The 13,704-nt window shown below is 41.0% G+C and overlaps 1 protein-coding gene across 1 annotated transcript in view; it reads right to left on the bottom strand.

Annotated features, from left to right (window-relative positions):
* Positions 1-13,413, bottom strand: part of LOC143591775 (uncharacterized) — an 85,631-nt gene extending 72,218 nt beyond the window's left edge. The window contains exon 1 of the mRNA XM_077071877.1: positions 13,314-13,413. Within this exon, the coding sequence (XP_076927992.1) occupies positions 13,314-13,413 (100 nt within the window). The remainder of the gene's footprint in view (positions 1-13,313) is intronic.
* Positions 13,414-13,704: the final 291 nt, after the last annotated feature.

The following is a 13,704-nucleotide window of genomic DNA, read 5'->3' as shown; positions in this document are numbered from 1 at the left end:
CACCTTTCGATGCATTGGGATCATCGTCTCGATCGTTACGCTTTTTTGTCCTCAGCTCGTCACCCTTACAGCTCATCTCCCCCTAAGATGCCAAGAACTGTTTCAAGGCATCAATTATTTTACCATGCTCGATCAGGAGGGACGACTGAATTTGATTCTCCGCAACGAGGCGCTGAATAGCATGAGTCTGGATAAGATTTACTCTTGATTGTTCTGCCACGACCCTTTCAAGCGCTGCTATTCTTTCCGAATCGGATAAGGTTGCATCGAAATCAAACCTCATATATGATATGTCTTGAGCGTACGAGGGAGGGATTCCCAATGTGACCGGCACCTCAGAAACATGTGGAAACGTAACCGCAGGTGGTATCGTAACCGACAACCCTGCAGTGGCAACAACTGTCGACTCAATAAACCTTGCTACGACCTCCGATGGAGTAAGAGTTGGAGGTGGCAAGGACACAATCTCCGGAGCCGAGAGCGGGAATGTAGTGGGTGGTATGCCAAACGAAGATGAGGTAGTCACCACGGGAACATCCGTGGCGCTTGGCCCTGTAACTGGCAATGGTGTAGGGACTATAGTCATACCAGACAGTGCGGGTGGAGTGAAACGAACCACCCTTGAGCTCTCACCAGCTCCCGAACCTGCACCTGCCCTTTCCCTTCTCGATCTACGGACCAACTGATGTAAATCTTCCTCAAAGTCCGAATCACTGTCATCGGTGTCTCTCTTCCTCTTCCCGTGAATTCTTTCTTGAGTAATAAGAATCTTTCTAGCTTCAGCCACATCATCATCTAAGGAATAAGAATCAGCCTCCGTCGTAGCTGCCACCCACACATCCACACTAGAAACCCGGGCAACCGAGACTTGCACCTCTTCCTCTGGATCAACACGTTCCATATCGAAGAAACCTTGACCGCCAAAAGCAGCTTCAAGGTCTACATTTTCCTCCGGTGCCACAACAGGAGCAGCAGGTAAAGCTTGTTGTACCTCAGGTGGTGGTTGAGGTGCTCCAGCCTGTTGTGGTGCCGGATCCCGAAACTCATCCCCACGAGCTGGAACATACTCTGGGTTGATCAAGTACCCAAATAATGGAGTATGTCGAGGACGGAGCTCAGGCTTGCTTCTTGCACTTGATGATCTACACTGAGCGAAGTTTCTCTTGCTTACACTCTCCACATATCTAATCGGGCGGTGCTGAGGTAACGTGGGAGCAACATGATTAAAGATCATTTGAAGGAATCTTGGATACGTCAGAAATCTCTCACGCGCCACCGCTCGTCTTTGACGGTCTATCTCGTAGAACACCATCTGACTAAAGCTATAACGCTTATTGTAAGTCAGTGCTGTCAATGCCGACTGCATGGTCGCACCCATTCCATCCGTACCGGCCTTTCTCCCCGACATACACACGATCATCACGTGCATAAGAAAGCGCCATTGGTCTAACAAGAATCCCTTTCGTCTTTGATTATCCCCCAATGGACCAGAATAGCCCATTCTCAGAAAAGCACCATCTCTGAATGGAGCCACGAAATCTGTAGGATCGTCTCTCGTTTCATCCCCAAACTGCAAAGCCACCCTGATCTGTTCAGACGAGAACTGCACTATCTGATTGTTAACCGTTGCACGCATAACCGGGGGCTCGACTCGACAATCATATTCCACTGTCTGCCAGAAATCTTCTATGTTTGGCAAAGAGATAGGCAGTGTTGTAGTAATAGCGTGGAAGATACGCGAGCGGATAAGAAACGCGATGATCTCGCGGAAATCATCAACACCGCTCGCATCCGGGTCCAAAGTTATGTACATGTTATGCCCCGGAAAAAACTGCCGATTGTTATCTCCTCCTTCGTCACCACCTGCACCACCTGCTCCAGCTACAGCTGCCATTTCTGCAACAAAAACAATCTAAGTTAGAGAATCGTCAAGTCAAATCACAAGTTCGCCTGTTACCATGAGCGAAGTTATGATTTATTCTGTATAGGCGAAGTTAGGGGTGGGGCGAAGTTGGGAACAACTTTGCCATAAATTTAACTTCTCCTGATAACAGTTAATTAAAAATAAGTTAAGAGCTAGGCGAAGTTGATGATAACTTCGCCTAACAACAACTTCGCCTCTTATTCTGTTAAACAATTAAATCAACAGGCGAAGTTAAACGTTAGGCGAAGTTAAGGATAACTTCGCCTAAACTGCAACTTCGCCTGAATCTGAAGCGGCAACAGATTAGACGGCCAAACGACGTGTAGATGGTGAATTTGGAGATTGAAGACTCTATAAAACATGATTTTAAGACGATCTAGACGATCAAGTTGATTACGACCACGTTATAACAAGTTTGAAAAGCGGGTGTTGAGGTTTCAAATGAACGGGGTCACAAACGGATCAAAACGACCTCTGATTAATGTTATTAACATAGATTATTCATTATCCCGACACTACACACCTTTAATACGGGTTGAAACGGATTAGAATTAAGGTTAGATTGAGTAGATAAGTTCGCCGAAGATGATGGGTGAATAAGTTCGCTTGAATATGAACAGGTGTTTGACCAAAATGCTCTTTATATATGTCTGACATTATACAGGCGAAGTTAGGGTTAACTTCGCTTACCTCATAACTTCGCCTGTTTAAACAACTTCGCCTCTTTCCTCAACTTCGCTCAATATGAAACTTTATCAAACAGACCCTTATAAATTGAACATAAGGCCATTAACTTTTAAAACTTCCTTTAAAGAGTTAACTGATCCGATTAAGAACCAAGTAATCAGGTATAAAATCATAAAACGACATAAGTAGAATAAATTTTAGAAATAAAGTACACGGGATCAAATTTCAGTCTAGTCGGGGACCAACATGTTTTAGAAAAGATCCGAACAGGAATCATACTAATTAAGTGACTGTCATATAGATCCATGTTCAGCTGTATTATGACATAAAGAAACAGGTTGTAAGCAGGTAAATAACTTAAAATGGTTTTCATCGCTTCTGTGATACGGGTTTGGTTCAATTAAGCTCAAAACTTAAATGCGCAACACATCAGAGATTGTGATGCCTCCTATCTATTCTCAAAGCTTATTTGGCTTTCCCCAAGTCACCCCGAGTTGACCTCGACCCGTAGTGTCTGATTAAATTGTAAGTACACGTCGATCTGTAGAGTCTTCTTCCCGTTCTCATTCTTGCATCTTGATTGAGAAGTATTAACATTATAAGCTCTAGAATGTCTCAGTAACACATAATAATAATTTTTTTTTTTTTTTTATTTTTTTTGTTTTTTTTTATTTTTTTTAATAATAAGATTTACACAGCTTCAAGTAAACTACTGCAAGTCCCGAATCTAGATCACTGCAGTTTCTTGATACACCATCTTCTCGGGGATCAGAACACTCACGGGCTCGTGTATGACTAGGTAATCGCTTTTCTGCCTATCATTCGGAAAGATATATATGGAGACATGCACAACTCTTAAGGAGTTTCCACGTAAAATCGAGGAGATTTAGTTAGTATCACTTCTACTTTTACGCACCATAAAAAGCTACCATGACATACAATGACTGTTCTAAAGTCTTTTAGGCCTAATAACTTCACTAGTTAAGCACACAGAATCAGTTTGTCCATCACTTTTCAAGGTTGGATCAATTTTCTTTTAAACATTGTATAGATACTTCTTACGAAGCAGTAGACATGAAAAATTATTTCATCTCCCATTTTAAAAATATTTTTAACTTCTATCGCCCCGATCAAGTCGAAGTCTTCAGGTAAACGGCTATCCTGAAGATCCAATGGATCAGCTGGACCGACCACATACGAGTATGTGTCCTTCTAACTAAGTATGAACGACTAATTTTCAGCGAAAGAATAAAACACATCATAAACCGCCCCGGTCACTTTCAGTCATCTGGTTAATGGCTATCCTCATACTCTACAGGTAGAAATGAGGACCAAACATATCCGAAGATATGTCCTTCAAACTGAAGCAACCTACATAATTCTAAGCGATAGTCACGTTTTTTTATTTATTTATTTATTTATTTTTTATTATTATTTTTTTTAAACAAAGTAAAAAAAATGAAAAACACGGTTACTCGGGATTGATCATCCCATTTAGCTCAACAAGGTTTTGAAAACGAGTTTTGTCAAACGCTTTAGTAAACAAATCAGCGAAATTATCTAACGAGTCAACCTTTTCGAGCACTATCAATTTCTTCTCAGCACAATCCCGTATAAAATGATGACGGATGTCAATGTGTTTAGTTTTGCTATGCTTTACGGGATTGTTAGTTACTGAGATAGCAGCAGTGTTATCTATGCAAATAGAAGTATGAGTGAAATTCAGACCGTAATCGCGCAATTGCTGTTGTATCCAAAGAACCTGGGAGCAGCTGTTCGATGCTGCCATGTATTCTGCTTCACAGGTAGAAATGGCGACTGAGGTCTGCTTCTTGCACTGCCATGACACTAATCTGCCTCCAAGAAACTGACATCCACCTGTTGTTGACTTCCGATTCTGATTGCATCCTCCATAGTCAGAATCTGTGTAGGCGACTAACTCCAAGTCTCCTCCTTTCATGTACCACAACCCTAGCTTAGGCTTGCCTTTGAGATACCGCAATATCCTCTTCACACCCTTCATGTGAGATTCCTTTGGGTTTGCCTGAAAACGAGCACAAAGACAAACTGCACACATAATATCAGGTCTAGATGCAGTTAAATACATTAAAGAACCGATTATTGCCCGATATTGGGTGGGGTCCACGTCTGCATCACTGTCTGTATCAGCACCCAATTTATGGTTGACGCAAACTGGAGTATCAAATGGAGTGCTGTCCTCCATCTTGAAGCGTTTGAGAACGTCTTGGACATATTTAGTCTGATGAATGAACATCCCATCTTTCTTCTGATCAACCTGCAATCCTAAAAAGAAAGTTAGTTCACCCATAGCACTCATTTCAAACCTCTTTTTCATGACGGTTTCAAAATCCTGACACATGGCGACTTTTGATGCAGCAAAGATGATGTCGTCCACGTAGACTTGAACCAGAAAAAAGTCCCTTCCTTTTCTCTTAACGAACAGTGTGCTATCGATCTTTCCCCTTTCAAATTCATTCTCAAGCAAGTAATCAGATAGAGTTGCGTACCAGGCACGAGGGGCCTAATTTAGCCCATATAGCGCTTTACTTAGCTTGTACACGTGATCAGGAAAGTCTGGGTCAGGAAAACCCGGAGGTTGCTCAACGTACACAACCTCATCGACTTTACCGTTAAGAAACACACTTTTCACGTCTATCTGGAACACCTTCATCTCCTTGTGTGCAGCAAATGCCAAAAACAATCGAATCGCTTCCAATCTCGCCACAGGAGCAAACACTTCATTGTAGTCGATCCCCTCTTGCTGATTAAAACCTTTTACAACCAGCCTTGCCTTGTTCCTTATGATTATTCCTTTCTCATCTCTCTTACATTTGAAAACCCATTTGGTGCCAATCGCATGCACATTCTTCGGTTTTGCAACCAAATTCCATACCTCCATCTTCTTGAACTGGGCTAACTCTTCTTGCATGGCTTCGACCCATGAGCTGTCCTTGAGAGCCATTTGATAGTTCTTTGGTTCAATCTGGCTGATGAAGCAGGTGTACAAGCATTCGTTAATGAAGCCTGTATCTTTAATGCTTGTGAAAACACAAGTGTGCTCATTCAAGCTTCGTCTTGTTTGTACACCGTCGGACAGATCACCTATCACGTTCTCCAAAGGGTGATTTTTGTGAACATTCGTAGTCGGAACCTAATTGACTTGCAGATTGTCTTCCAGGTTTGAAGATAGCTCATCAATAGGTGATTGTTGTTGAGAGTGAAAAGGATTGAAGAATTCCTCTTCTGTAGAGGTAGCAGAGGTATCGACAGCATGTGACGAGGAAGGTTAACATTCATCGTATGGCGGTCGTTGCACAAAATTTTCTTCCTCATCATAAAGCATCTTCGTAGCTATTCTCTCATCAACTTCTGCACAATCCAAGTAAGGCAAATTAAAAGATTTAAAAAGCCTATCATAGTCGAAAGCCCCAGCGGGTCCCGTGCTTGGTGATTTGTAACTTGTGATGTCAGTGTTACACACCACCTCAACCTTCCTGGTCGATAGATTAAAGACTCGTCTGTTGGGTGTCCCAACAACATATCCGACTAAAATACCTTCGTCGGCTATCTCACCAAATTTTGAGTTCGTCTTTAATATCGAACACGGGGACCCGAATGGTTCAAGACCACTCAAGTTAGGCTTTCTACCATGCATAAGTTCATAACATGTTTTATTCAATCTTTTAACAGTTAAAACTCTATTAAGGATATAACAGGCTGTTGCAACAGCTTCAGCCCAGAACACCACAGGAAGTTTAGAATCAGCCAGCATGGTTCTGGCTCCTTCAATTAGCGTTCTGTTATTCCTCTCAGCCACCCCATTTTGTTGCGGAGTATACGGAGCGCTGTACTGGTGGTCTATCCCTTTCTGTAAGCAGAATATCTCCATCTGATAGTTTTTGAACTCTGTCCCATTGTCAGTCCTGATGTATTTAACCTTTTTCCCCATAATATTCTCAACCTTGCTAATCAAATTCATACCAATTGAACCGTTTCATCCTTTGTCTTCAGGAAATATACCCAAGAATATCGAGAGAAATCATCAGTTATCACCAAGCAGTATGATGTTCCACCTAGGCTTTTTACATTCACGGGACCGAATAGGTCCATGTGAAGTAGGTCTAGGGTACTGACTATTGAATTAACCTTCTTGGTGTGATGAGACTTCTTGTGTTGCTTTCTCTTTTTGCACGATAAGCATTGGTCTTCAAAGTTGAAATTTTTTAAGGGAACACCAAGCACCAGCCCATTCTTGACAATGTAGTTCATTTTTCGAAGATGAATATGCCCCATTCTTCGATGCCATAACTCGGACTCCGATTCAGTTGCTTTTGACAGAAGACATGATTCTTCTGTTGCCATCTCAGTCGACCTCATGTCCATAACATATGTATTCTTTTCCCTTGGAGCCTTCATCACTATCCAAGCCTCTGGTATCTTGAAACCAGGATACAGTACGATCGCTTCATTTTTGGTAAAGTGCACAGTGTAATCTTTGTCACAGATCTGAGACACACTCAGCAGATTATGCTTCAGCTCTTCAACGAAATTCACCTTTTCTAACTTCATTTTACCATTAGTCACCGTTCCAATTCCAGTAATTCTTCCACCACTCTCTCCAGCAAAACTTACTCTACCTCCCTGAACAGGTTTCCATTCGTGTAACAAATTCTTGTTACCCGTCATGTGCCGGGAAAAGCCGCTATCCACAACCCATAGATTGTTTGCAGCCCTGTTCAACTGTTCCTGCACGATTAAAGCAAAGGATTAACATCTGGGGACCCAAGACCTATTGGTCTTGGGTCGATTAAATCTGTTAAAAGGCATCCCGTGCTTTGGCTGTCCTAAGTTAGTATTAGAATGATTTCTGTAAGTCCTAAAAGGATACCTTCTAGTAGATTGACTATGAGGCCATCCAAACCTTCGTGAATTAAATGAATTATAACTAATGATTTGGTTGTTAATAGGGAAAAACTGAGATCGACTTCTTTGAAAATCTGGATTAGTCCAATATCTGAACTTTGATGAGTTTTCATTCTTACCATTATAGTAATTACTGTTAGTTCTATTCTCAGTTTTCGAAGGCCTCATACCTTTGAATCTCTTATTCAGAGGGCAATCAGCAATCAGGTGTCCTATTTGATTGCATCTGAAACAGCTCCTGTGTTCAACTTTCGTCTCAATAGTTGTTTTAGATGTTGAGGTTGCATTACTGCCCGTTTGTCTAACATATGGTGGGACATATGGGTTTAGTGGAGAATTCTTTTCAGTTGGTTTATGTTCCTCTCCACGTTTTAGTAACACTGCCTCTTCTTTTGTCTCACTAGACTCGGATGTCTTGTCCGAATTTGATGAGACAGAACTAGGAACAGAAATCTTAACATTCGAAACATGGTTACTCGTTTCGCTTTTACTAACTTCTCGATCTTTAATCGTAACTTTAACAGGAACTGTCTGACCAATTTCAACATCAACAGATTTCTGATTACTAGGATCATAAGTATAGTTATGATTATAAGGTGGTGGAACTTCAGAATATCCAATTCCTCCCCTTTAACTGGGGAACGTTGATCACTTACGAGGTGATCAAGTATTGCGGAGAAATTTCTAAATTGCTCAAGCTTTCTGTTTAGTTCTACCACTTTCACCTGGTAATCAGCTATCTGTTTATCCCTTTCAGCAATTAATTTGGTTTTCTCTTCTAACACTTCATAGATAAGATCAATTACTTGTATTTTTTCAGCTAGACTGGCTTTAAGACTTCTGATATCTTTCTCACTAGCTTTTATTTTTACCGTGTAATTTTTTTCTCTAGTTTTAGTGTAATAATGATCTTATTTTAATGTTCTAAATTGAGCATCCAAACTAACAAACTGATCAGTTATTGTTTTCAATTGTTCAGACAGATTTTCACATTTCGTACAAGGGAGTTTAGAACTTACCTCAGAGAGCTGATCTGTCACCTCTGCCATATAAGCTTGATCTTCTCTTGTCTCTCTGTTTTTTTCTTCAGTTTCGATGTTAACCAAGTTGGCCTGTTCGAACACTTCCTCAACTTGCAGATTCCAATTGTATTCCCCGTTCTGTCTGGATATCATCGCCTTATTTTCATTACTTCCCCCATTCGGTTGTGTTGGCCTGTTGTGACTACGTTCTACTCGTTCACTTGTGCATTCATTAGCAAAGTGGCCATTCTGTTGACAGTTATAACACCGAACCTTTGACTTATCAAAACCTGGTCTTTCACCAACGAATTTTCTACCAATCTTCTTCATAAACCTTTTAACTCTTCTTACTATCATTGCCATCTGCCACTGCAGATCCATCTCCTCCAGATCATCAGCATCGATCTGATCATAGTCTTCGTCTAAAGTTGCAAGATCAACTATTTTACCTTTAATGTAATTTTCGTAAGAAGCAATGAAAGATGCATAGAGAGCAAACTGCTGTTCAGCAGATTTAACACTCATGGGCATCTGAGAGTAGTTGTTGTTCGGAACACTTGAAGAAAAACTACCCTTTGTTGTTTGAGGTTTAGAAGTGTTTGTTCCACCAGCTACGAAACACACATCACCATCCATGTTGAGAGTTACATGACCATCATGAGTTGAGTTAGAGCTCGTGTCTCCCTTTGAGTAGTAAGCAGATGATTCTGACTTCGAACTTGAACTTGAATTAACTTTCGCACCATACATTCCCGGATCCTGAACCTGATCAGTTGGTGTCTCTTTTCGAACCATGTTAAGTTCAAAAGTTCATAGTTTATTGACTGCTGTTTCCAAGTCAATGTTGGCAAACTCTTTATCTTCTCTCATCAAGACAGTGTACATTTCCCATTTCGGTGGGAGAGCATCAAGAAGTTTTTCTACGATCTCCTCTTCTTTGTAAACAATGGAATAATTGCTGAGTTCGGTCATCAGGTGATAATATATTGTGATGATATCATCAAGTGATTCATTCTTCAAATACTTGAACACCGAGAATTGGGTTTTGAGTAGCTTAATCTTGGATGCACGTATCCCCACATTACCTTCATATCGGTTTTCAAGCGCTTCCCATAGCTCTCTGGCGGTTTTATATTTCCTGAAGGTGTGAAGAATTTCTTGTGGAAGAGCCATTGTTATCGCAGCATGAGCTTTGCTTTCAGCCTCATACATCTTCTTTTCTTCCTCTTCCATCTTATTGTATTTCTTAATTTGTTCACGACCATCATACAAAGCCGTTGGTGGAATGTATCCATCTTGAATGCACACCCACATCTTAGCATCTTGATATTTAACATACTGCTCAAACCGATCTTTCCAAGCCACGAAATCGGTTCCCTTAAGCATTTTCGGTGCCTTAGTAGCTGAACCTGCTTCCACCTCCATTTTTACCAGTTCCGTAATATTTATGGAAGTCATCTTTTATAGAAGTACGAAACGAAAACACAAAGAAACCCGAAAAAATTTTTTAATTTTTTTTGAACAGTACCAGTAGGCGAAGTTAAACTTAACTTCGCATAAGTCCTAACTTCGCTTGATCTTTCAACTTCGCTTTCTTCTCAACTTCGCCAGATTAGGCGAAGTTGTGGATAACTTCGCTTAAGTTAGGCGAACCTGTGAGGTAGGCGAAGTTGTTAATAACTTCGCTTAACCTTATATCTTCGCCTAAACCCTACAAACAGTGACGGCAACTTCTCCTGATGAACACAATGTTTTTGCAGGTTTGATTTTGACGTTTTGCGAGGTATGCGAAGGTGTAACGGGTTGTTTTTTATGGTGGGAGGTGAGTAGGACACAAAAACTCGGTATATTAACGTAAACTCGTCCCGCGAATAGTCGAACGGAACGATTTCTACACCCGTGTGATAATCCCGAACCACACAATCACGAGCAAACGCTCTGATACCAATTGTAGGTTCCCAGCCGGATCTACACGGAATATCTCGTTCTACTTAGGTGCGGAATCCCTACGTAAGATGATACGAGCGTAGAATCGATATACGTTAAACACAAGCAAACACACGTTACAATAAACAAAGAACACGTTGTATTGCAACTAATAACACGTGATATGTCAATCACCGATTACACGAACTGAACAACTCTTATCAAACAAGCCGTAACCTAAACCTATATATCATACGACAACTTCGCTTGTTCCACAAGTTCGCCTATATCAGGCGAACTTGTGAGACAAGTTCGCTTAAACCTTAATACAAATCCAAATAACACGATTACAGACACTAGATACTGAACTACTGACATCATGTACCAACACATAGCCGCGTATTATGACTACGAGATGTGGCAAATGGATGTCAAAACCGCTTTTCTTAATGGACACCTTTCGGAAGATGTCTATATGGTTCAGCCTGAAGGTTTTGTCGATCCCAAATATCCTAATAGGGTGTGCAAACTAAATAACTCCATTTATGGACTCTAACAAGTATCTCGCAGCTGGAGTCTACATTTTGAGAAAATCAAAGAGTTTGGTTTTATCAAAAATGAAGATGAGCCTTGTGTTTACAGAAAGGCTAGTGGGAGCACTATATCATTCCTCACCTGTATGTGGATGATATAATGATCATTGGAAACAACATTCGTATGCTTAAGGAAGTTAATCACTGGTTGGGATCTTGTTTCGCAATGAAAGATCTTGGTGAAGCTGCTTATATTCTGGGAATCAAGATCTACCGAGATAGGTCTAAGCGGATTCTAGGGCTAAGTCAAAGTACATATATTGACAAGGTCATGGCACACTTCTCAATGGACAACTCCAAGAAATGACATGTTCCCATTGCTAAAGGAACCGTGTTAAGCAAATCGCAATCTCCGGAAACGGACATTGAGACAAAGCACATGCAAGCAATTCCATATGCTTCAGCGATTGGCTCTATCATGTACGCTATGATATGCACTAGACCTGATGTCTTGTATGCTTTAAGCATGACTAGCTGTTTTCAGCAGAGTCCTGGCGTTGCCCATTGGACTACAGTAAAGAACATCTTAAGGTACCTGAAAAGGACCAAAGACATGTTCTTGGTGTTTGGAGGAGTGCAAGAAGAGCTCACTGTAGGGTGTTACACTGATGCTAGCTTCCAGACTGACCTAGATGATTCTCGCTCACAATCAGGATTTGTATTCACTCTCAATGGAGGAGCTATTTACTGGACAAGCTCCAAGCAGAGTGTGGTGGTAGATTCCACCACTGAGTCTGAATACATAGCTGCATCATATGCTGCTAAGGAGGCTGCTTGGATGAAGAAGTTCATCACCGATCTCGATGTGGTTCCGAGTATTCGCAAACCAATCGAGGTGTTATGTGATAACACAGGTGCTATTGCTCAAGCCAAAGAGCCCAGATCACATCACAGAGCCAAGCACATTCTAAGGAAGTTCCACCTCATACGGGAGATACTTGAACGAGATGACATCATAATAAGCAAAGTAGACATAGATCAAAACCTAGCAGACCCGTTCACTAAGTCGATGACTCAGGACAAGCATGACCAACACAGGGATGCTATCGGTCTTAGATTAGCTAGTAATTTGTTTTGATTTAGTATTTGGATGTATGAACATTTAAACAGTTATACTTTTAAGTTCACTTTTGATTTAATGGTTAAATGCAAACGTTGAATATTATAACTGTGTTCATTTTAATACGTTTAATCCATGAATATTGTATTCTAAATTATCCGTAGGCGGTCAGACTCGTGGGAGTGATTCTGAATTAAGACTATTCTGACTTTGGACTCAAAGGGTTGACTTCCAAACTCATAGGCCTCATTATGGATGACGTTGGAAGTAACTCGCATCAAATCATCTTCATGGATCTTAGTCATAAGATGCATTTGATATTGGTATGCTTATTTAGTATCCTTAGACCTAAGATGCATATTAGAACTTTCGTTTACTGAAGGTATTCTTTGATCAATGTCAACCGCTGTCGCGTAACTACCAGTCATAAAGGCATTGGTTAGGAGTATTTTGAAGTTTAGTGGGAGTTGTATGTAATCAAGATGGGATTCTGTACTCTTACATGATATGTAACAGTTATACATCTTGGCGCCTTCGTTGATTCATACTGGTAAAGTGCGAGGCCTCACCCAAACTTACTGTGTGTTTGATTGTACCACTTTGACTCGTGAACGAAATGATAATGATTGAACTCCATATGATATTGATCTGATCCATGTCTCATTGTTCAATTGGTGTCTTATACGGAAATGATAGATGACAACGATTACTATATTTTCATTATCTTCCAATAGTGTATTCCAAGATCTTTAGGTTAATGAATTTAAAATGTCATAACTAGTTGGGGGCAGGCATGTGTAGCTAGAGCACCACTGGTTGTCAGCGTTGAGAAACTTAACCGAATCCGTCCAAGTGGGAAACTGTTGGAAATATGGACCGGTCCGCTTAAGTCAACGTGGCCGACCGGGTTATGACTCGTAAGAGTTACACCTTGGGTAACGGACATAGACCGGCTAGTTGACCGGTAATGACTAATAAACGAGATATGGACATTTAATGAGATTGGGCTTGATATGGGCTTGGTGGCCCGACATGATTAACTAGTTATATAAACTAGTTAATATGTCATTAGGTTTAATCAATCAATGGATTAACAAACCCTAGCCACCTCCTCCCTTTCTCTCTCTCTCGGTTCACTTCTGTCGCCGGCCAGCCACCACTGCACGCAGCCGCCGCCGCAGCCAGCCACAACTGTTCAGCCGAGCCGCATCGCCGCCCTGCACCATCCACGTTGCCGGTCCACTCGTGCACCGCCATCGTTGTTTTTCCATCTCGTTTGGTCATCTAGCGTTGTACGTTAGCTCTCGGTGTCTCAACCGGTTATTTATTAACCGAGGTAAACTTAAATATAGTCATTTAATATTTATGTTTCTTTGGTTGTTTTGTCTCGTATTCGTATTGTATGTAACCGGATCCTGTACGGTTTCGTTAATTGGTGATTACTCGTTTTTGTATTCCGCTGCGTATTCTATTATTAATGTGATTAATAATTATGAAACCAATTCAATTAAACCGGGTTTAATTGTTAAACCGTTGACTGATCACCAC

The sequence above is a fragment of the Bidens hawaiensis genome, unplaced genomic scaffold (assembly GCF_021521415.1).
Source record: "Bidens hawaiensis isolate Kalapana, Puna unplaced genomic scaffold, B.hawaiensis_p1.1 tig00040053_1, whole genome shotgun sequence".
Classification (NCBI taxonomy): Eukaryota; Viridiplantae; Streptophyta; class Magnoliopsida; order Asterales; family Asteraceae; genus Bidens; species Bidens hawaiensis.
Note: the sequence above shows the minus strand (reverse complement) of the source record. Positions and strands in the feature narration are given on the sequence as shown.